Genomic DNA, 25,332 nt, shown 5'->3' with positions numbered 1-25,332 from the left:
AAAAGTGGTCTGGTCATTAAGGGTGTTTAAGCTAGGGGAGCGGAGGTGGTTAAAGGGGTTTCCGGGATTTTTATAGTGTTGGCCTATTGTCAAGATCAATAGGAGATTGGTGAGGGTCTGACTCCCAGCAGTCATGCAGATCAGCTGTTTGAAGAGATTGTGGTCCCCTGTGAGCCTTTGGACCTATTCCTAGGCCATGTGATGTCGTGTTTATTGGTCACGTGGCCTAGGCACAGCTCAGTCCAATTCAAGTGAATGAGGCTGAGATGCAATACCCCCATCCTATCGACAGCACCGCGATTGGCAAGCTGTAAGGAGGCCGTGGCGCTCACCAGAGCCCCAGTGAGCACTATGACTTCCTCAAACAGCTGATAGGCGGGGGTGCCAGGAATCAGACTCCCACTGATGTCCTGAGGATAGGCCATCAATATGAAAAGCAAAGAACACCCCTTTAATACTGATGATCTATCCTCTGGATAATGTGATCCATGGGGGGTCTGACGCCTGGCACCCCCACCGATCAGCTGTTTGACGAGACTGACGGTCCAGCCAGCACAGCAGGTAAGCAGCTGAACAGTGGAGGTGCCAGAAGTCAGACCCAAACAATCAGATACTGATGACCCATCCTGAGTATAGGTCATCAGTATAAAACACTAGAAAACCCCCTTTAAAAGTACTATAGTTGAATAAACTGAACTCTGTATATAAAGTTGAGAAACTTTATACATATGTTGCATAATGTATCTTATCGCAATGATCCTTGCCTACACTTCCATATATTTTCTACCAATGCTGGTTCTGCTAGTTGTCACTGGAAACAGTCAACAAGCAGCAGAATAATGAAATTTTTTGAAAAAAGTTATAAACCTCGCTTTTGTACTTTAGCTAAATATTGCTTTAAGATCAAAGAATTAGTGTTTTATTTTACAGTAAAATACAATTCAAAGGCTACACACAATAGTTTGATGTTACTTAGCTCCCGTAATTAAATAAATTAAAGGGAAACTGTCACCGGGATTTTGTGTATAGAGCTGAGGACATGGGTTGCTAGATGGCCGCTAGCACATCCGCAATACCCAGTCCCCATAGCTCTGTGTGCTTTTATTGTGTAAAAAAAACTATTTGATACACGTCTAAATTAACCTGAGACGAGTCCTGTCCCTGACTCGTCTCACGTACAAGACTCATCTCCGGGACAGGACTCATCTCAGGTTAATTTGCATATGTATCAAATTGTGTAAAAACAAAAAACAAAAACTATTTGATACATGTGCAAATTAACCTGAGAGGAGTCTTGTACGTGAGACGAGTCAGGGACAGGACTCGTCTCAGGTTAATTTACACATGTATCAAATAGTTTTTTTCTACACAATAAAAGCACACAGAGCTATGGGGACTGGGTATTGCGGATGTGCTAGCGGCCATCTAGCAACCCATGTCTTCAGCTCTATACTCAAATTCCCGGTGACAGGTTCGCTTTAAGTATCTTATATTTAATATACCAGGCAATAATATACCAGCACCCAAATGGAGTAACAGCTCCTAAAGATCTCCAGGCCTGGACAAACTCATCATTTGGACAATTCTTCCAAATCACAAAGATCCTCATTTACTAATTACCACAATGCTATTACGGCAACTTCAAGAGTGCTCAAGCATGGTACGGCCGGGTTGCTCCAATATCATGCAGATTACAAATAATGACCGGGCTGCACCTGTATGTGCAGTGGTTTAAAAGGGGTTATCCAACATTATATTAGACCTCACAGTGTGGCTGGGTGATCATACTACCTGGTCCCTGCCTGTGGGTTTACTCCCCATCGCTCCACAGAAGGCTCTTTATCTCTCTCGTGCACTGACAAACATCCTGTTAACAGGGGATCAGGTTACTGCTGAGGCCAGTTAATGGAGGCTGTGGTCATGTGCCCCACCCACTTCATGGGGCTGAGCTGTGCCTAGGCCACGTGACCAATGAGCATGATGTCCCTTGGCTTAGGGTAGAACTGAGAGAAGGCCACAGCACTACTGCGAGTGCCGCTGCCTTCTCGAAAAGCTGATTGGCGGGGGTCCTGGGTGTCGGACTCAGACCCCACTGATCAGAAACTGACAACCTCGGAAAACCCTTTTAAGTTGCAAGTACAAGTGCACCCTTGCAATCAGTAATCTGCATGCTCTCACACCACTAACATTGCAGGGTCAGAGTTTCTCAAGGCTTAAAAATACAAAAATTGTAATCTCTTTGACAGGCTTTGCCTTGTTCAGGGCTTTTCTTGGTCCTTTAAGCTGTGTTCAATGAGGTTTTGACTTCTTCCAGCAGCGATGATGAAGAATGTAAAGAAACCCCAGGGGCCCCAATACTGGTCTCCCAGCACTGATAGCCACAATCTGAAAGCTGCTGTTTGGCTGCATCCACGACAGTGGGCTCAATGTCTGAAAGAAGAAACAATTGATTTAGTGCATATGCGCCATTATAACAGGCAGTTTTACTATTTTCTGGGAAATACTGCCACCTAGCAGAACTCAATGGAACTGAATTCATATCCTCTTTCTCAGTATTTTGCGTGAGGCCATTACAATGTCCTTAGTAAAATTTGTCAGGACACCTGGGGGCGGGGGGGGATGTTGATTTTTTAAGAACGGTGTTGAGTCCTAACTTGCCCTGCATTTGCATAAGAGGGGACAAATTTAATAACAGGCTTATGCTTCCTAATAAATTTGTCGCATCTCCTTACATCCATGCACCAGACTATAATCTGGGCTCTCCAACTTATCGCCTCCCGTCCACTTTTTGGTAAAGTGGTGAGGGCGTCAGAAGTCGCAAATTTTGTTGGATGAAATGGCACTTGCGACAAAGTTTGCGACTTTTATACGGCAGAAAAATGGAGTGCATCAATAATAAATATGACCCCTTGTGTCTAATGTACTTTAAAAGTCTAGACATTTATTTTGAGACAGTAAAAGATTTGCTATCCGTAGTAGTGAACGCACATTCTTATTTGATGCTAGTACACACATGATGCTTCTTGCCCTGGGATTATATGCCACTGTGGACAGTGACCACCACAATCCTTTCCAGGCCAGAAGTAGCGAAGAATTTGTTATATGTCTGGTCCATATTTTTTGTAACGATTTGTATTTTTATTGGCCTGAAATTCTCCTTTAAAAAGGAATCTATCAGCCCTGAAACACCCCCCAAAATAGGGTAAGCGACACAGAGTCCGATTACGTCATTTTCAAACTGACTTGCATTCCCACATTGTGCTCACACACCAGCAGTAAATGCATTGAGAGGACTCCTCTTTGAGTCCTCTCCACTATGTGCATGAGCTCAGGAGTCCTCTCAATGCACTTTACTGCTGGTTAAGAGGAGTGCAGCATCAGAATGCAGAGTACGAAGATAAAAATGACATAACTCTGCATCACTTACACTATGCACCGCTTACTCTAGTTTGGGAGTGTTTGACAGCTGACAGATTCCCTTTAAATATTAACCCCGCCCTAGGGCATGTCGATAGCGGTTTTCCACTTTGGAAGTATATATATATATAGGTATATACACTAACAAAATCAAATTCATCTAAACAGTATATCTATGGCCTTCCACTTTTACACGCAGGTAAATTACAGCACCCATTTAAACCAAATACCTGGGTATTTTCTAACGCATTAATATTAGGTTTGCAGAGGTATTGCCAATATCCATTTCATCATCTAATGTAGTAATTACCAGGTTGAAGTAAGGTGATTGCACAGCCGCCACCTCCAGCTCCTGTTAGTTTACTGTGTAGCCCATGGGATGCTGTCACCTGGCACAGCCTGTCCAGGGATGGGTGACCAACACCAATTACATTTAAATGATGTTGATTAATGTCGATTAATTCCTGTAAAACAAACAAAAAAAGAAAGGTGTTTCCCCAGGGGGATTGAATGCGGCAGTTGCATTAATGAATCGGCTAGTGTCTGCAGGATGAACTGAAACCTCATACGTTTTGGAATTTGCTGCTGTGATGTAGCCTTCAAGCCACTGTGACCACTGAGGCCAGGGACTGGCTGCAGTGGAAATGGACCAAGCTGCTTCCTAGTCCTGTGGGGAACGGCAGTATCCGGGAACAGAAGCAGTGGTACAGAGATCAAGCGAGTGTTGTTTTTTTTTTTATGTACAGGGGAGGCTTCAAGGTCAGGCACCTATGTAAGGAACACCCTTTTTAAAAAATAAACTTGAGCTTTTCATAGGTTATAACAGAACTGACTGGGGATGGAGAAATAGATGTTAGCCCATTTCCCATTTATCTCATGGCTATGGCCTGTGCAGAGCATGGAGAGGCTATAAGATGGAGGTGATGTGGGTGATATATACTGTATATATTCATGTATAGGCATTTGAAAAGTGGACACTTTGACATCCCAGGTAATAGAAATTGCACATCAAAATATCTTACCTCTAATACAGAATAATGTTCTTTAGAAAGCCCATCAGCTGCAGCCTGTAGGACGCGCTGGCACTCTTCAGATATTGCATTTATAGAGGAAAGCACTGGCTCCATGATATTTGGATACTATGAGAAGGGTACACACAGTTAACATGGTACATGCCAGGATGAGGATTGCTATAAATAATCTGCTTACTATACTGCAGATCCAGCACTGCCATATGCAACGGAAATGCCCGACAGCCCCATCAACTATAAAGGGGTCTGTCTGCAATCAGGCAAGAATGCAGAGAATTGGACAGACAAACCGCTGCACGCTGTGGTTGGTGTCCAGCTGATTCCCGGCATTCTCTGCCGAAACTGGCAGCCGGATCGCAATGCCACAGATGTGAAAATAGCCTTACCACTTATACAGTGAAACCTTTCCAAAACAACCCCACATCTTTGTGAAGACCATATCCAAACCAGATTATCTATGACAGATTTTATTCATATTGGCCATCCTCATTAAGACGACCGTCTAAGACCACCACTTTTCAGTACATTTTTAGGTGGTTGTCTCGAACAGTTTTCATTGTGTTTTGTAAAGTGTAACTGCCATTTTATTTGTTACATATGGAGGGAAATTGTTATTAAACATTTTTTCAATAAACTATTGATTTTGGATTTTTATTTTATGAAAACATTGACCCCGAAGGTGTCTTGACAGTGAGCTGTCTTCACTGCCTCCCTCATATTCCTCATACTATATGTCCCAGACTTTATTGGCAAGTAAAGAATGAGAGCGCACCTTCAGTAGCTTGTCTTTCACTCCTGCCACAAGGATCTTTGTGCTGCGCGGGACGCGTGTGTTGGTGAGTAGTATTTGCAGCATTGGTACCCTAGAAAGATTCCACAACATCTTACATGAGATAATTTTCATATTTTATTAGCCAATGCTTTTGCAGGAAGAAGAATAAGCTCTGGCTGTAGATAAGTGATTAAAGGTAAGCAAATCTGTGAAAATCTACTTTGCTGGGTTTCCAGATATTAATCCGATCCGTGGAGGTCCAACACCTGGCACCCCCTACTTATCAGCTCCTTCCTGCAGCCACCATCACTGTTTTGTGGGGTGATTAACCCTGGATGTAACAGATCAATCATACCAGCAAGAGAATAATTACCAGTGCTCATCTATAATGAAAAATAACATACCGGTAATTGCTTCGCTTTAATAAAGAGTGTACCAAAGTGTACCTTTCAATTGGAGTTATCTGACCAGCCTGATACCGTAAAGCCCCCCCTGCAATGAAAACAGTTACTCATATGTATCCTCTTTCATCAGCTGATATCACCAGTATTTTACTCACATTGCATTAAATTATCAAAATCAAAGTTTCTCAGAGGTTAATATGGTCTAGACTAGACACATCTGCTAGTTCACTCGACATCGATTCCTTCTAATGTCACCCCCTCCATACACATGCCAAGAAGCAACACTCACCTCAATGATCCCGACCCGCTGGTCTTTACTTCTTCATCCGTCTATAACACACATGACCATTCATCCAATCGCTGACTGAGGCAGGTCACAGCTGTGGCCAGCGGTTGGCTAGACAGTCATTTTCTGTGTGCCGAGAGGGATCAAGAAGTAGAGAATGCCTGGGGGTTGGTGATATAAGCATTAGTTATATTTTTATGCCATGCAAAAAAAATAAAAATAAAAAACACCTGCCAGACAACTCTCTCATACATTGCACTAGTTACATACCCCACGTTCCTACAGCATTGTCCACTCCAGATGGGTTACCATGGATGACTTTCTCACCCTGAAAGGCCCAACCATTAATGAGAGTCAGCTCATTCTGTGTCCACCTGCCACAAGAACCATAGTGTTTAGTTCAGAAGATGCCTCTTGCTCATTCAACTAGGTGTGACCAGGCACAATTACCTACCTTGCAGTTTCAATGTTATCCTGAGCTGGATAGGGAATCTTTTCAGAGGCTGTTAACAGGGCGGCGGCGAGACTTACTGAATATGCAGCGCTGGATCCCAAACCAGCTCCTGTTGGGAGCTGCGACCAAACCACAATTTCCAAACTTGGCAATTTTCTAAGTAAACCAAAACAGTGTACAGGGTTAATGTGCCCGTCTGCTGTAAACCAGCCTGAGGTGAGAAAATACACTTACTGTCCACAGATTGATAGGTAGAGATAGAGGAATGCTAGAATAGCAAGACTTTCAGTATCTTTGGTTCCACTGTAGGCACCAGCAAATGTCTTCAGAATATCCAGCTGTTCCGGGCTAGGACTGACTGGCTTACATTCTGGAGAATCTACACACAAGTGAGAAAGCACAGGAATAACAACTCATGGGCTGTATAGGAAGAGAATCACAGAAATGGTTCAATTTAATTAACTTCTAGGGCTCTGACTCCTGAAAATGTGCTAAGGAGCACACCTGCAAAGCCAAGATATGCTTGTCATGTACACCTTCCTACACCAGGTGCCTTTTTTTTCACGGCTGCTTTTGTCTCATCAAAAGTTTCCATCAGTCGTCTCAGCAGCGAGGAGAGAGAATGCAATATGCAAGTGCTTCTCTCTCCTCGCTGCAGTGATTGGTGGGGGTCTCAGCACTCAGACCCCACCGATCAAAACCTTTGACCTGTCTCTATGAATTATCAAAAGTTCTCTCAAAACTAAGTGACGCTTTAGGTCACTGACAACTACAAAGCTAAAGTAAAACACAACCCCACTGCTAATGAATACTCCGTATCCACCGATGCAGTGGGTGGGCCGCTTTGTGAAATTGGCTTTTCCAGAAGGAACACAAAAAAATGTTAATCATAGGTGTTAAACAACATTTTTTTACTTTTTTTTTTCAAATAGTCATCGCTAGGGAATTTTGAGATAACCCAGTGGTCTTCATATGTTTTTGGTTAGGTACCAAACAGTATGCATGGATTTCTACACGCCCGGTCCTGTGTGCATAATCCTCTAGCAGAGTATTCCACTATCCCCATGGAAAAGACATGCAGGCTCAGAAAAGCATAAAATGTTTATTGACAGCTCTTCTATAGGGGCAATGTATGGCAATATATAGTCGGATGATTGCAGGAACCTACTGTACAACCCCTTTTCAATCATGTATTGATGCACTGTGCTCTCATACATTAAAAGGAAACATTCCAATGTTGCATAAAAAATAAGTAGGATAGAATAAAACTATGGGGTAGATTTATCAAAACTGGTGCCCACAGCAACCAGATTCCACCTTTCATTTGTCAGAGCTCCTTTGGCAAAATTAATGATAAAATCTGATTGGTTGATATGGACAAGGGGTCTTCACCAAATAAATTGTGGGTTCATTGGTGATTAGATATAAGTAGTCAGATACAGTTTAATCTAGGTGGAACCACAAGTATGGGGCAATTCTAATGTTACAGGATATAATGAGGAGATGTAACAGTGGCTCAGCAAATACAAAAAAAAGAGGAAATGTTTCAGTTAAAAAGATGAAAGCATTTTGTCATACTGTGTAGCAGAGATATCCGGTATTATCCGGAAATATGTAGTATTGTGTAAGAGTTCCCCCTAGAGGCTGCATATCGACACTAACGTTTTAGTTATTAAGTTAAAATTGTTTATGTGTGCAATTAGTATGGAAGAAACTGGTAGACTAAATGAAGGATTGTGGAAAGTGTATTGAAGGAAAAGAGAAGTTGGTTGAAGGATAATAGGCTGGTGCAAGCTGAATTATAGTGGAAATGGTCTATGGAAGTGACTGATAGAAAGTTGAAGGAAGTTGAGAAAGATGGTCAGTGCCATATGGAGGATTTAGAATCATATAGAGAACAAAGAAAGTAATCATGGTGGCATCCCATCCCCCTTTCTCAAAATCTGCTGGTTAATCTGTGTCTTTTAGTTCCACAATAACTTCTCCTGTTTTCTTCCCCCTTTGGAATGTGCTTCTCTACAGGAACTCCACCCATAATGCGTTTCTACTTCTTCCTTCCCATCCCCCTCCTGTGCTCTTACTGAAATCCCCTCAGGAATTCAGCCCCCTCCTCCATATTGGGGTTGGGGGGAAAAGGGCTGGTAATGCATTTGCAAGGGCCAATACAAGCTGTAGGCCCCAGTACTGGATTATATCGAGTGAGGTCTGCAATTAATCTTTCCCAATTGTATGTTCCACTAGTTTAAGTGCCCGCAGTGATTGCCCCATGATGCCAATTGGAAGTGTCCAATCCTATCAATCTAGTCATTATTCAGACGTATTTGGGTGGCAGTCAGAGAAAAGTGTAGGGATATCTGAATCATTGTATGATGTATGATATCTACCACCCCCAGTAGTAACATCCACATCTGCCCTACCTCAACCAAGTCTACCACATCATACACCTAGGCACTTAACCCCTGAAGTTACTCCTCCCAGAAGTCCAAATAATGGCCCTGATGAACCAATATATAGTCTTTGATCCCCTACTGAGATGCCATGATGAGTAGAATTCCTAATCAAGAGGACTTAGTTATGCTGATTTGGAAAGGATTAGCAAAAATATGGAAAGTTTTCTCATGTTGGAAAATGTAGCCCATTGTAGAGCTGGGGATTTAATGCATAGTGAAGATCATTGAGTCTTGGGGAAAGCATTTAGGTCATTCGTCAGTCACATCGTCTAAATATGCATCAGGAAAGGACAGAGTGTGGGGATAAAGTTTTCACTAGACTCCAGGAAAGTTGGGGGAATTAGATTTTTTTTTTAGCTTACCTTAGATATCCATTTGAAAATCTTAAGTGTTGCCTTTGTGGATAATCTTAAGGATCATCTAGAAAGGTCTAGTATAAGCTAGGCCTGAGTGAAGTCCATTTTGTCCCTCCATGTTGTTGAAGTTGAATTGAACAAAGGCCTAAAAGGCGGGAGTGGCTGCCCATCAGTCCTCCCCCACTAGAGGAGGAGGAAGACTTTGTACAGTCAGGTCCATAAATATTGGGACATCGACACAATTCTAACATTTTTGGCTCTATACACCACCATGATAGATTTGAAATGAAAAACTAGATGTGCTTAAACTGCAGACTGTCGGCTTTAATTTGAGGGTATTTACATCTAAATCAGGTGAATGGTGTAGGAATTACTACAGTTTGCATATGTGCCTCCCACTTGTTAAGGGACCAAAAGTAATGGGACAGAATACTAATCATATTAACCACCTCTGGACCGCCTAATGCAGATCTGCGGTCGACGCATATACGCGTCATCTCGCAAGACGCGAGATTTCCTGTGAACGTGCGCACACAGGCGCGCGCATTCACAGGAACGGAAGGTAAGAGTGGATCTCCAGTCTGCCAGCGGCGATCGTTCGCTGGCAGGCTGGAGATGTGATTTTTTTAACCCCTAACAGGTATATTAGACGCCGTTTTGATAACAGCATCTAATATACCTGCTACCTGGTCCTCTGGTGGTCCCTTTTGTTTGGATCGACCACCAGAGGACACAGGTAGCTGTGTAAAGTAGCACCAAACACCACTACACTACACCCCCCCCCCCTGTCACTTATTAACCCCTTATGAACCCCTGATCACTTCATATACACTCCCTGATCACCCCCTGTAAGGCTCCATTTAGACGTCCGTATGATTTTTTACGGATCCACGGATACATGGATCGGATCCGCAAAACACATACGGACGTCTGAATGGAGCCTTACAGGTGGGTGATCAATGACAAGGGGGTGATCACCCATATAGACTTCCTGATCACCCCCCTGTCATTGATCACCCCCTGTAAGGCTCCATTCAGAAATTTTTTTGGGCCCAAGTTAGCGGAAGTTTTTTATTTTTATTTTTTTCTTACCAAGTCTCATATTCCACTAACTTGTGTCAAAAAATAAAATCTCACATGAACTCACCATACCCCTCACGGAATCCAAATGCGTAAAATTTTTTAGACAATTATATTCCAGACTTCTTCTCACGCTTTAGGGCCCCTAAAATGCCAGGGCAGTATAAATACCCCACATGTGACCCCATTTCGGAAAGAAGACACCCCAAGGTATTCCGTGAGGGGCATATTGAGTCCATGAAAGATTGAAATTTTTGTCCCAAGTTAGCGGAAAGGGAGACTTTGTGAGAAAATACAAAAAAAATAAATAAATCAATTTCCGCTAACTTGTGCCAAAAAAATAAATAAAAAATTCTAGGAACTCGCCATGCTCCTCACGGAATACCTTGGGGTGTCTTCTTTCCAAAATGGGGTCACTTGTGGGGTAGTTATACTGCCCTGGCAATTTAGGGGCCCTAATGTGTGCGAAGTAGTTTGAAATCAAAATCTGTAAAAAATGGCCGGTGAAATCCTAAAGGTGCTCTTTGGAATGTGTGCCCCTTTGCTCACCTAGACTGCAAAAAAGTGTCACACATCTGGTATCGCCGTACTCAGGAGAAGTTGGGCAATGTGTTTTGGGGTGTCATTTTACATATACCCATGCTGAGTGGGATAAATATCTTGGTCAAATGGCAACTTTGTATAAAAAAAATAAAAAATAAAAATGGGAAAAGTTGTCTTTTGCCAAGATATTTCTCTCACCCAGCATGGGTATATGTAAAATGACACCCCAAAACACATTCCCCAACTTCTCCTGAGTACGGCGATACCAGATGTGTGACACTTTTTTGCAGCCTAGGTGGGCAAAGGGGCACACATTCCAAAGTGCATTTTTCGTATTTCACCGGTCATTTTTTTACAGATTTTGATTGCAAACTTCTTCTCACACATATGGGCCCCTAAATTGCCAGGGCAGTATAACTACCCCACAAGTGACCCCATTTTGGAAAGAAGACACAAGGTATTTTGTGATGGCATAGTGAGTTCATGGAAGTTTTTATTTTTTGTCACAAGTTAGTGGAATATGAGACTTTGTAAGAAAAGAAAAAAAAAAAAAAAAGAAAAAAAAAAAAAACATTTTCCGCTAACTTGTGACAAAAAAAATTAAAAAAAAAATTCTAGGAACTCACTATGCCCATCAGCGAATACCTTAGGGTGTCTACTTTCCGAAATGGGGTCATTTGTGGGGTGTTTCTACTATCTGGGCATTGTAGAACCTCAGGAAACATGACAGGTGCTGAGAAAGTCAGAGCTGCTTCAAAAAGTGGAAATTCACATTTTTGTACCATAGTTTGTAAACGCTATAACTTTTACCCAAACCATTTTTTATTTTTTTTACCCAAACATTTTTTTTTTATCAAAGACATGTAGAACAATAAATTTAGCGAAAAATTTATATATGGATGTCGTTTTTTTTGCTAAATTTTACAACTGAAAGTGAAAAATGTCATTTTTTTGCAAAAAAAATCATTAAATTTCGATTAATAAGAAAAAAAGTAAAAAATGGCAGCAGCAATGAAATACCACCAAATGAAAGATCTATTAGTGAGAAGAAAAGGAGGTAAAATTTATTTGGGTGGTAAGTTGCATGACCGAGCAATAAACGGTGAAAGTAGTGTAGTGCAGAAGTGTAAAAAGTGGCCTGGTCATTAAGGGGGTTTCAGCTAGCGGGGTTGAAGTGGTTAATGGTGTATAGAGCCAAAAATGTTAGAGTTGTGTCGATGTCCCAATATTTATGGACCTGACTATGTACTTGACCACTTCCTCACAAATGTTCAGTCCTTCAAGTGCAACGCCCCTAGGGAATTAACAACCCAGAATCAAATGCTGGATCCCCATTATCTATACAATCCTTAGGATCTGTTTCCATTGCCTCATAGCAAACATGCTCCATGATCTCTTATGGCTAAGGGTAGTATCACATGTGTAGGATAGTGCAATTGCCTACTCCTCTCACAAATTAATCACAGTCTTAAGGGTGTACAAAATTAGATCTAACTACTCTGCTGCCTTTGGAGGGGGAGAGAGTAGTAGTGCTTTCCCACCTCTAAAAGTAAAAAAATATCACATGACTGTCTCCAATTAATAACCACATTTTAGAGTTTCTGGTAGATAATTTCAGGCAGGGGCGCCGTTGCCCCGGGCGCAAAATTGCTGGGGGCGCCAGGCGGCAAACACTTCAATAAGGCCTGAAGCTAGTGGCCTGAAGCCTATGAGGCAGTAGAGAGAGCGTAGTGTCAAGAATGTAGTTGATCCTGGGAGGTATGATGTCAAGGGAAGAGGCGGAGTCTCGTTATCCAGGGGGGTGTGGCGTAACGATGCGCGGGAGATTCTACAGAGCAGGAGCAGAGTCTGCACTTAAGTATGTGGAGGAGAATATTATTTTTACTTGGGGGGCTTTTTGCAGGGGCTGAAGGGAGAAGGAATCATCTTTGTATTAGAGACTGTATGTTAGTGGGGTCTGAAGAGAAGGTAGGGGTGGTGATACATTTTTACATGGGACTGTATGCTGGAGAGGCTGAAGGCAGGGGGGGGGGTGATATTATTTTACATGGGACTGTATGCTGGAGGGGCTAAGGCAGGGAAGTCATGTGTCTTACATGGGACTGTATGCTGGAGGGGCTGAAGGCAGGGGGAGTGATGTATGTTACATTGGACTGTATGCTGGAGGGGCTAAAGGCAGGGCGAGTGATGCATTTTACATGGGACTGTGCAAGAAGGGCTGGAAGGCAGGGGTGTGATATCTTACATGGGACTGTATGCTGGAGGGGCTGAAGGCAGACGGCAAAGAGAGGGAGTGTGATATTATTTACATAGGACTGTATGTTGGAGGGGCTGAAGGCGGGGAGTGATGTGTCTTACATGGGACTGTATGTTGGAGGGGCTGAAGGCAGGGGGAAGGTTGTATCTTACATGGGACTGTATGTTGAAGGGGCTGAAGGGGGGGCATAATTATCACTATAATACTACAGAGGGGGCCATTATAATATTAATAATACTAATAATAATACTAATAATAATAATACTAATACAGAGGGGCCAGTATATATTATAATTATACAGAGGGCATTATAGTTATGGACACTACAGGGGAGGTCTGTTATCTGAGGATGATAGTAAAGTGAGAAATCCCAAACATTTTCTGTGAAACTCTACAGCAGGCATCCTCAAACTGCGGCCCTCCAGATGTTGTAAAACTACAACTCCCACAATGCCCTCCTGTAGGCTGATACCTGTAGGCTGTTCGGGCATGCTGGGAGTTGTAGTTTTGCAACAGCTGGAGGGCCGCAGTTTGAGGATGCCTGCTCTACAGAGATGAGATGCGGCTGAAAGAAGGTGTCATGGCGGTCCTATCTCCGAATGAAGACGCAGAGGAAAGTCTACATCACAGGAGAGGTCACTGGATGTAACAGGTATGGTCCGGTCTTCTCCTGTATTTTTCATAGCAATGTATGTTATGTCCATACAAATATCAGTTTGGGGGGGGGGGGGGGTGGATATAGAATTTGGGCCACACAGCCGACGCCTGGCCCCAGACTTCAGGTCACACTGTGTGTGTTCTGAATTCTGGGGCCTCACACCCATCTACTACATTATCTGTACTCAGAGTTATCCCTGTGTTATCTGTGGTGTTACATTTGTATTTGTAAAAAGGGGCGTGGTCACAGGTTGGGGGCGCAATACTTGGCTTGACCCGGGTGCTGGCAACCTACGCTACGCCACTGATTTCAGGTTCTTGGAAGATGGATCATCTCGGACAGAAGATGCTGTTCCTACTTAATCTGATGTTGTCAAGTAAGAACCACTCCCTCCAGTAATTTTAGTGCATAAGACAGAGCTGAAGACACTCGCTGAGGTTTGTAAGATGGCTGAGGGTAAGACTACATGCACACGACCGTATGTGTTTTGCGGTCCGCAAAAAACAATGACATCTATATGCCATCCTTTTTTTTTGTGTGGATCCATTGTAAAAATGCCTAAAACGGACAATAGGACATGTTGTATTTGTTTTTTCAGGGCTACAGAATGGACATACTGATGCGGACAGCACACTGTGTGCTGTCCGCATTTTTTGCGGAACCATTGAAATGAATGGGTCCGCATCCTATAAAAAAAAAAACTAAACGGACACGGAAACAAACAACGTTCGTGTGCATGTAGCCTAAGACTGCTAACATCAATATTAATCCAGGTAGGTCTTCGGTATCACTCATTATTATGGTCTAATCTGGTGAAGCAGAGATTTTGTTTGATCCATGGGTAAGCCCATCAATGAATGCCGAGTGTATGAACGATGTTTGATGTCCTGATGGTGCCTGAGAAGGTCGAGGCTAAACGTTTGTCTTTTTTCAGATACAGGCTACAGAGGCTAAACGGAAACATGAAATGGATAAAGGTAGAAGTGATGATTGAGAATGGACTCTGGAGGGTTGGTAAGAAATTCTTCCTTCAGAAGGCACTCTATACCTAAAGAGGATGGATTTAGAACATGGGAAAATCAAGAGAGAAGGTGTGATTGGGTTCTGTAGTGGATGGCTCCTGGGTTCAACAATGCTGCAACTAGGTTAGTTGAAGGTGAATGCTGTAATGATGGGAGAACTATGGTAGTTCCAGGAAAGCATATGCCAAGGTCATCTTACCCATTTCAGAGATTGCGGATTGACTACATTCAGAACAAAGGTGGAACAGTGTGAATATGTCTGAATTGATATCTTTCCAGGATATTTGGAGATTTATCCTGTAGCAAAGGCTACAGCTAAAAGATACTGACTGAGGTGAGAGTACCTACCCCTGGGGCTTTTCTCTATCCGGTAGATAGGCCCAAGTCCTTATGCAGTACTCTTTGGGAATGCCCCTAGTTTAGGTCTCTATTTCCCCAAAAGCTCCAGATGCAGCATAGTATTTTTTCCAAATGATGTTGTCTGTTGCACAAATTGATTGTCTAATGTGTATTTCCAAGTTTTAGTGGTTTTCTAGAATCCAGACTGTATAGAAGCGATTCATTCTTTACAATCAGGAGATTGGGTAGTGGTGAAACGAGAGACGTGTGGAAAGACCCAGAGCTACGGTTTGAAGATCTACATCAAGTCCTGATAACCACCGTCACTGCTGTGAAAGGAGAGACTGATTGGGTCTACGTGTCATATTGCAATCAAGTGCCAGGACTATAAGCCATAATGTTTTTGCATGTCGTATTGTTTGTTTCATATTGTACAAGTGGGAAATCACAGTCAAATCAAATTCCAATGGTGTTATATTATCAAGATGAGAAGGGAACAACTAAAGCTACTTTCACACTCACGTTTTGTTCGGATCCGTCATGGACGGATCCGTTCAGATAATACAACCATCTCCATGGCGACGACGCTTGGCTCCGCTTTCGAGGGTGTTGCTCTTGTTACGTGACGGGGACTCTGGGCATGCGTGGTTCAGCGGGGAGGACGCAGACTTTGGCGCTCCTGTCCATGCACCGCCGTGTGAGTTTTTAATTTCACTGAATTATTCACTCCTTTTTATACACACAGGTGATACGATGTTATGTTAATGAACTTGACTATGGTCACGGTTATGTTATCACTATGATTAAAATCTGGAGTGCTGCCTCGTTCTTTGGAATGAATATATAATATATATATATATATAGAACATTCTGTAGTACACTTTTTTTGTAGTACATATTTTTGTCCACTAGATGGCCGCAAAACAGATGTATGAGCCACATGTGCATTAAGGTCACTAGGGGAGGAGTTAGGTTGCAGTTTTCAAATCTACCTATGAATTCAGAGTTGAAATTGCTGAAACCACTCCTATCAGGTTAAGGAGCCAATAGTCTCTTCTTAAGGAACACCCCTTTTGTGAGGTCATGTCTGCTATTTAAGTGAATGCTTTCCAGAAGCCCCATTGAAGGTTCAGTCCGACACAATCACGGTGCGCATCCCATCTTACTTTTTGATCCCACTGAGCCCTTTCTAATGAATTTCTTCCCCCTGAACAATCCCTTTAACTACAGGGATAATCATGGAAATCTTAACATGGAGTCTAATGTATTTAAACTCACCTTGGAATGAAGGTACTAAAGTCTGAAGGTCAGAGATATTCCAGCTCAACTTGGCTCCAATATTTGGCAGGTTAATTTTCATAGTGTTATTATCTCTGCTGGGCTTCAGCCTAAGGAATGTCCTTAAATTTAAACCTACTGCCAAAGCCACCTAAACATAAAAAACAATGTACACATATTATTACGGAAGATGGTAGGCACTTACTACACATTAAGTATACTAAACTCTGAAAAGAAAAGTGTTAAAACAACCTTCTAATAAAGTCAATATAACTAATATTAGCTTAAAGAGGTTCTGCACTTTCAATTAACTGATGATCTATCCTCTGGATAGATCATCAGCTTGTGATCGGCGGGGGTCCGACACGGCGCGGCTAAGCTCTGTTCACTTGAATGGAGCTTAGCCGCGCCCACTGTAGTTGATACAAGTCGTGACGTCAGTGGGCGGGCGGCCCGGCGGTAAACAGTGAGAAGGCCGCGGCGCTGCCGGAGCGCCGGTGCCTTCTCAAACAGCTGATCGGCGGCAGTCCCGGGTGTCGGACCCCCGCCGATCACAAGCTGATGATCTATCCAGAGGATAGATCATCAGTTAATTGAAAGTGCAGAACCCCTTTAACCCCGGGCCAGTTTTTGCCCTTCTGCCCAGGCAATTTTTTGCAAATCTGACACGTGTCACTTTAAGTGGTAATAGCTTTGGGGTACTTATTTATCCAGGCCATTCTAAGCGTGTTTACTCGTGACACATTGTACTTCATGACAGTCATAAATTTGAGTCAATATTTCTCATCCGTATCATTGGGGGGCACAGGCTTGACATTGGGTATAGCTGTTGCCACTAGGAGGCGGACACTAAGCACAAAGGTGTGAGCTCCTCTCTCCAGCTATACCCTTCCTACAGGGACTAAGCTAAATCAGTTTTAGCTTTTTAGTTTTTAATTTTTTTCTCTTTTTTCCTAGCGGGAGTTTCAGGCAATCCTAAAAGCTACCTGCACTCCCCCCAAGGAGACAGGAGACGGGAGACGACAAAAAAAAAAAAAAAAAAAAAGAATTTGGCCCCAAGTGCTCCCCTACTTCCAGCACTCTCCCCTTCTCAGGTTACCTGGTTCCCCACAAGGCTGGGCCCCTCCAGGTGGTGTCAGCTGTCGGGAGAGAGGGGGAGGCAGGGCTTTCTGCAGGGCGTCAGTTTTTCTTTATTCTCCCTTCACTTTGTCCAGACCCATCTCCTCCTTGGGAGCAGTCACTCCACGCTCTGCATTTGGTATGGGCCGTTCTAGTCTATTTGGAGAACAGATCATGCCGCAACAACCTTCGCTTGGTAGGAGTACCAGAAAAGGCAGAAGGGACTAATGCTACATTATTCTTTGAGGAGTGGTTGAAAGATAGGTTTGGACAAAACTCCTTGTCTTCAATATTTGACATAGAAAGGGCGCACAGGGTGCCATTCCGCCACCCACCACCAGGGGCTCCCCCCAGACCAATATTGCTTAGGATCCTGCATTTCCAAGACAGGGATACTATTCTTCGCAAGGCAAGAGACCATGTGGATTTAACTATCCAGGGCAATAAGATATCAGTTTTCCTGGACTTCTCGGCGGAGGTTCAAAGACGACGGGCAAAGTATCTGGATGTTAAAAGACATCTAAGATTGAAAAATGTGCAATACTCCATGCTCTACCCCTCCAAGCTGCGTGTGGTCGCTGGCAGGAAGATACATTTTTTTGAATCACCTGAAGATGCTCCCCGATGGATAAATCTGCATGAAAGCACCCTCTGAGAATCTACCGGGACTGGCTGATCAAGGGAACTAAATATGTTGAAGTGGACTACAGTGACCGTTGCAGTATAAGGGTCCATTCACACATCCGTTGTTTCTTTCCTGATCTGTTCCGTTTTTTGCGGAACAGATCTGGACCCATTCATTTTCAATGGGTCCTGAAAAAAAAAATAATCAGACATTGTGCTGTCCGATTTTTTTTCAGGACCCATTGAAAATGAATGGGTCCAGATCTGTTCCGCAAAAAACGGAACAGATCAGGAAAGAAACAACGGACGTGTGAATGGACCCTAACAATGAGTATTTTTCCACCTGTGTACTTCCTTCTGTATGTTACTATTCCATTCTTTTCTAGGATTTTCTGCCCGTTAGACGGACATATTGACAGAATGCTGTCCTTAGTCTTTATTTTTGTTAGGCTAGATATCTGCACTTATCTAATATAATTTATACTGTATGACTAAGAAGCCACTTGTTGCACTAAAATTGTTGCTGCTTGGGGTTCCATGTTTTAGGAAAAGTTACCCTGATGTTTATGGTACACTTGTTTTACTGTACTACACTGAGGGATGGGTTACTGGTGCCGTCTTTTAATGTTTAACGGAGTCAGGAAATTTTTGTGCCTCCAGTTCCCTTTTTGGGACGAAAGGGAAGATTGTTTTTTGTTAGTTTTTTCTGTTACATTGTGTATATTGGCATGGTATTTGCGGAGAGACGACCTACTTGTCTATATAGCTGGCCAATGGATACTGATTAGTCCTCTTTATGGCTATGTAAAAATACCAACCAGCCATACTGTCTCATAGAAACACATCTGTCCAAGAACTCCCAGTGCATAAACCGTGGATCTCACACGCCTACCATTCCACCTATTCTATGCATGCTAGGGAGGGTTAGCATTCTTGTACACAGGGCTTTGCCCTTTGAATGTTACTTTTCAGAGGTTAACCTTGATGGTAGAAATGTTTGCTTACATTGTTCTATATATATACATACTGCCACCATACTCCTGTAATGTAATTAAACAGGTCATGACAGCTGTACTACGGGGCCCCCCAGTTCCAATGCTTATGCTAGGAGATTTTAATAAATACCTAGACCCTTCCCTAGATAAATTTCATCAGGACCCCATTCAGATGGGTGCCCCGGAGACCTCATTGGCAAAGCTATTACGTGAACTTGACCTTCATGATTTGTGGAGACTCCAGCACCCGGATGTGCAGGATTATTCTTGTTTCTCAACATCTTATAACTCCCTCCCCAGGATGGACTTGCCTGTTGGGTCCTGGGAGGCTTCGTCTTATATTACAGGTTTAGAATACCTACCCCATTGAAATGCAGCTCATGAGGGGTAGGGAACGTGGGGGATCCTCTCTCTGGAGGCATAATCCATTTTGGTACAGATCAGATTGGTGAGTTTCTCTCTAACATAGGATCAGCGGCCATAGGGACAGTCTGGGATACAATGAAAGCCTATGTCCGAGGCTTATTCATACAAAAAAAAAAAGTGGAAAAATAAGAATAGAGGGTTTGCGGACTCCTTGCAGCAGGAGGTGAAGGACTCTGAAGCTGCTTATATATGGGACCCATCCACACAGACATAGTTGTTGTGGAGGGAGGCACAGGACAGACTAAAGGATCATCGGAAACAAACGGCAGACCATAAACGGTTCTTCTTGAGACAAATATTTTGAAGCAGGGGAGAGTGCGGGCAGTTTGCTGGGCAGGGTAGTTTGTGCACAGGAGGGTCCATCCAGAATAATGGCTATCAGAACTAGAGAAGGAAATCGCTCTACTGAGGACTCCTCGCTGAGTTTTATAGACACTATAAAGAGTTGTATACTTCCAAATTGGACTTGGACGCTAGTAATCTTAAGTATTATATAGCCAAAATTACCCTACCGGTGTTGTTGTTGGAAACGGCCCGCTGTCTGGATGAGCCCTTAGAACTGGAGGAAATTAAGGCGGCCCTTGGATCCTTTCCTAACGAGAGGGCCCTGGGTTCTGATGGTCTACCGACTGAATTCTTCAAACACTACCAAGAAACCCTTCTCCCTCATCTATTAGATAGCTTTGCAATTGGGGAAATTGAATGAGTCTATGAGTGAGGCAGTGGTGGTGATGATACCTAAACCCGGAAAGGATCCAACTCTACCTGATTCCTATAGGCCCATCTCCCTCTTGTCCACAGATGTGAAAATACTGGTGAAGGTATTAGCTACCATAATCGTCTGAATAAAGTTATTATCTCTCTTATACATGAAGATTAGTCAGGATTTATGCCGGACAAGAGTACCTCCATTAATCTCCGGAGACTTCTTCAAGACCAATGGACACTGGGGGCTGCTGTGCGGTGATTTCCCTTGACGCTGCCAAAGCTTTTGACAGCGTCAAATGGGAATATCTGTGGGAGGTCATGAGGGCTATGGGATTTAGGTTGGGTTTTATGTCATGGGTTCAGCTTCTCTATTTCTCTCCTGTGGCTAGAATTAGGGCAAATGGGGAACTATCTGCACAGTTTCCACTGCATAGAGGAACAAGACAGGGATGTCCTCCATCCCCTCTATTGTTCTCCATAGCCATTGAGCCTCTGGCCTGTTTTCTGCATGCATCATCTGATTGGAAGGGGTTTCCATTGGGTCCTCGGTAGGAAAGAGTCTCTGTATGCCTATGATATGCTTATTTATACAGGAGACATAGCATATTCTAGTCGCCCAATTATGACATGCATTATTGTCTGGATTAACAATTAACTGGGATAAATCCGTAATCCTCCCTCTTGATCCCCTTCCACCACAGATGGATTGGCCACCAGAGTTTCTTGCCGCTAGTGTGAAAGTAGCCTTAGACAAAAGTGTCTATCCCTGCAGCAGATTTATCATCCACCCTGAAACGCTAGCATTTTCTACATGGCGTTTTACCCCTATAGAGAAAATGTTGAGGGACATTAAGGACATTATGCCACTCATATGATGTAAGAAAATAAGGGCTTTAACAACCCTCTGCGACAATGATATATAGACGTTGAACAGTACCTTCCCATGTACCACGGCATGCTCTCCATGTAATATGACTTTCCCGGGGGCAGACACATACAGTTCTTTACCAGCCATCTCCTGTAATCAGAGAGACATGCAGAAGGTGTTACACGTATGCCAACCCGACTCCTCTTCAGATCTCGTGCTTCTGGTTTTCTACGTAATCACATATTGTATCTCGAGTTTATGAGCTGAAGACATTGTGTCATGGAAAATGTAGATTACAGTGTAAAATGTGGAGTAAAAATAAAGGGTGAGAAAATATTCTCGTTTTACCCACATCACATGCTGGGATCTCGATGGTGGGAAAAGCTGACACGTTCTCTAGTTACTACGGGAGATAGTCAAGTGCTTTATTGCCCAGCAAAATGATTCTTCTTTACCCTCCACCTCTGCTTATGATGTTACCTCATACATTGTTACACAGGGTGGTCCAGCAGCACTGGGGGAGATTTATCAAAACTGGTATAAAAGAAAATGGCTAAGTTGCCCATAGCAACCAATCAGATTCCAACTCATTTTTCATAGCTCCTTTTCAAAATGAAAGGTGGAATCTGATTGGTTCTGACTGAGCCAGTTCTACTTTACACCAGTTTTGATAAATCCCCCCCCCCCCCCCACTGTTATAGCTGTAATATCACTGAGGGTCTAAGGTTATGAAGGAGGTAACTTGGATATCTATTGTCTATCCATAGTGGTCTAGGTTATGTATTACTATCTAATATTCCTGAAGAGTTAGGGGCTGTTCAGTGATTGGCAATTGAAACGGTTCAGGGAATTAAGGGCGCGTTCACATCACAGTTTTGTTTTCCGTCAGAGAGCAATTATTTTTGATGATAGAAAAAAGTACTTTTTGCAGGACTTCATCTCCCGTCAAAAATAACTGATCTCTGAAGGAAGTGACACAAACTGAAGGTTGAAATACAGGATCCGTTTTTTCTTTTTCTGACGGATCAGAAGAACGGAAAGATAAAACGGTGATGTCAACTCAGCTTAATATTGATGATCTATCAGAAACAGCTGATAGGATGGGGTCTGAGTCCCAGCACCCTGCCAGAGGATAGGTTATCAATGCGGATCGGATGCAAACAGAAACTATGGCCGTGTACATGAAGCCCTTAAGCTGGGTTTACACAGTCAGGTTTTCTGATGCAGGTTTTGAAGCCAAAACCAGGAGTGTATCATAAAGGGAGAGTTAGTATAAAGCAGGGATGCTCAACCTGTGACCCTCCAGCTGTTGTAAAACTACAACTCCCACCATGCCCTTCTGTAGGCTGATAACTGTCGGCTGTCCGGGAATGATGGGAGTTGTAGTTTAGCAACAGCTGGAGGGCCGCAGGTTGAGCATGCCTGGCATAAAGGACAGATACAACCTCTTTAATCCAATCTTTGTTTTAGCTCCTAACACCGCAGCAGAAAACCTGGACATGGATATTGTCACGACCCTTGGTCATGGTCGTGACTCCTTGGGAGCCGCATGCAGTTACCCGCGGTTTTAGTGTTGTGTCAACCGCAGCTGGGGGCACTTAGTGGTTTGCCTCAGGTGCGGTTGCCGCGGATAACAGGCATGTGTGCGGTTGCCCTTGGCAACGTGTTTTATGTGCACTCCCTTTGTGTGTTTGTTGTGCACGAGGTTGTGTTGGTTGTATGCACTTGGACACCTCCCTTCACCTGCGGTTGTCCGCGGCAACGTCTGGTGTTGTGTGCATGTGGTGGCAGGGTCTCGGCCTGCTGGTTGTTCTTCAGGACACGGTTGCCACACATGCCGTTGCCAGCGGTAACAGGTGAGAGAGTGTGGGTGCTATTTCCCTTTAAGTTGGTGTTTTCCCTTCCCTTCTGTGGTGTAGGAAGGGTTAACTCCCTTCCCAGTGTGTGTGATGTCACTGGGTGTGTTCTGACCGGTGGGTGTGGCCACTCAGGCCTATAAAGCCTCGTTCTCTGGCTTGGCTCAGTAGGTTGCTTTCAGCCAGGCATAGCTGGAGCAGCCTCCTGTATATTACCATCTACCAGTGGGGGCCTCCCTTCTGGTCATAAAACTTTGTTATTCGGTGTTATCTAGGGGGGGGGGGGGGTTCTGTATCATTGCAGCTTATGGTCCGGGTCCCTGTGTGCTGTCATTGTTGGTGTCCTGAACAAACAGCACCTGCACATGGGTTCCTGGTTGTGTTGTTCTGTGGCAGGTGAGTGTTGTGTTGATTGCGTTTGCCTGTCACTGCCATAAGGTGTTTTCTGTTTTCCCCTTGTTGCTTGGCCATTGAGACTCCTGCTCCTCCGTGCCAAGGAGGAGTAGGTCGTCTCACCCAGCTCCTAGGTCAGGGATCTGCGGAGGGTCAGCAGGGATCCGAGGTTCCTGAGTATGGGCCCTCCTACCATCAAGATCGGCCCATGCAGGTAGGAGACAGGGTCAGAGTTAGGGACGCAACAGGAGGTGACCTGCTCCCTAATTCTGTGTTTGGCCAAGTGGTAACCCTACCATCTCCTGGCACCGCACGGCTGGGGGTTTCCCCCATCCGCAGCCGTGACAGATATCCAGCCTTTAGGGTGCTTTCACACATAACGGACATGTCTTGGTAAATTCTTCATGAAACGCAATTCCAGGTGGAACAGCAAAATGCATAGTTCTAAAGAGGACCTGTAACCGCTCCTGTCTTATCCGTTTTAGTAACTACCTGCATTCCCCATGTAATAACAATTCTGCAGCATCTATACTTATGACTCTATAATGTGCCATTTCTGTTCCAACGCCCTGTTGGAAGTTATGAATTAATTACTAGCGGTTTGCAAAGAAGCTCCAGATGGGTGTAACCAGTTGGGGATGTGTCCCTGCACATTCTAACAGTATCCAATTGGTGCTGTCAGCATCAGACTTTGCAGAGTCACCCCCCCCCCCTGAGGGGTAACACCCATCCAGACCTTTAAAGCAAACTGCTATTAATTCATTGATGACTTCTAGAAGGAATAATGGAGTCCTAAGAACAGATGTTCCAAAATTGTTCTCACATGAGAAATGCATGTAGTTAATACAACAGACTTGTCAGGAGCGGTGATCGATCCTCTTTATAACTATGCAGCTGGCTGTTCCACCTAGAAATTAAAGAATGAGCTAAAAACTGGGTGTTACCAATTAGAGTGCCAACATCAGACTGAATTGGGGACATGCCCTTTACCAGACAACAGCTCTGTCAATGTATTCAGAATTATTGAAGAGGAATTATAGAACAAGCCATTCTGGCACAGAGGGCACAAAAACCATTGCATGTAACTTTTTTTTTTTTTTACGTCTGGTCAACGGCCGACCACTGTCTGGATCTCCGAGACAGTGGTGTGAACGCTGCCTTACAGAGACAGAGGACATGCTCTGGAATTGTTATTTTAGGAGGCGTGCAGAAATGCCACTTTACTAATGAAAAAGATGGAATTCTGGATCATATTAGTCGAGCCATAGACATACATGCTGACGTTTTGATACCGGTTATTGGAAGGGAGAGGATGGCTCCGCATAAAGTGGACCTTTTTGAGACTCCGTCCCTTTATTGAGTAGGCACCGTCCTTGTCGGCCCCACGTGCAGTCAGAGGTGCACCACCGATGAGGCCAGGTGAGGCGATCGCCTCAGGCAGCACCACGTAGGGGCAAGAGGAAGTGGAAGGGCTATGGGCAATGAGCACTTTCATTGTGGCAAGGGAGATAAGTTAAGAAATTGGGGGGGGGGGGCACAGTTTCAGCTTTCGCCTCAAGCATCAGAAAGGCTAGGTGCCCCCCTGCCTACAGTGAGAGCTGATTTAGGGCCACGCTCTGGGAGAAAGCAGTGTGCAGGAGATCTGCTCTCCTCTAGAGTACTGGAGGGCTCTCTTTTGGGTGTAGGTAAGTGAACCAGTAAGTGGCAGATCTAACAATGCACTAAATGTGTCATCCCTGGGAGGGAACTGACTAGGATCTCCAGTGACAGCAGGAGTTTCTCATACTGACATGCACACTGGTTGGGAGGAGGGAAAGCAGAAGCCAGCACACAACTATAACACAGCAGTTACCTGCACCTCAGGCTGTCACCCCAGTCCTGCAGCAACTGCATCCACACTCCTAACCAACAGCATGCCCAGCGTGCAGCCCCCCTCCCACACCAATCAGCGCTCGTGCAGCCCAATGACAGCTGACCAATCAGCATCAGCCACTCC

General features: G+C 43.9%; 1 protein-coding gene across 1 annotated transcript; it reads right to left on the bottom strand.

Moving 5' to 3' along the window:
- Positions 1 to 1,448: 1,448 nt before the first annotated feature.
- Positions 1,449 to 25,332, bottom strand: MVK (mevalonate kinase). The gene is made up of 11 exons (XM_044288719.1): positions 25,189 to 25,332; positions 21,157 to 21,237; positions 16,348 to 16,498; positions 6,599 to 6,743; positions 6,365 to 6,520; positions 6,181 to 6,284; positions 5,667 to 5,712; positions 5,221 to 5,311; positions 4,440 to 4,556; positions 3,728 to 3,881; positions 1,449 to 2,430 (listed from the first exon to the last, which is right to left on the bottom strand). The coding sequence occupies exons 2-11, from the start codon at positions 21,232 to 21,234 to the stop codon at positions 2,279 to 2,281; spliced, it is 1,194 nt and encodes a 397-aa protein (XP_044144654.1). The 5' UTR covers positions 21,235 to 21,237; positions 25,189 to 25,332; the 3' UTR covers positions 1,449 to 2,278.

This window comes from Bufo gargarizans, chromosome 1 (genome assembly GCF_014858855.1).
Source record: "Bufo gargarizans isolate SCDJY-AF-19 chromosome 1, ASM1485885v1, whole genome shotgun sequence".
In the NCBI taxonomy this organism is placed as follows: domain Eukaryota; kingdom Metazoa; phylum Chordata; class Amphibia; order Anura; family Bufonidae; genus Bufo; species Bufo gargarizans.
This window is presented reverse-complemented; position numbering and strand designations above follow the sequence as displayed.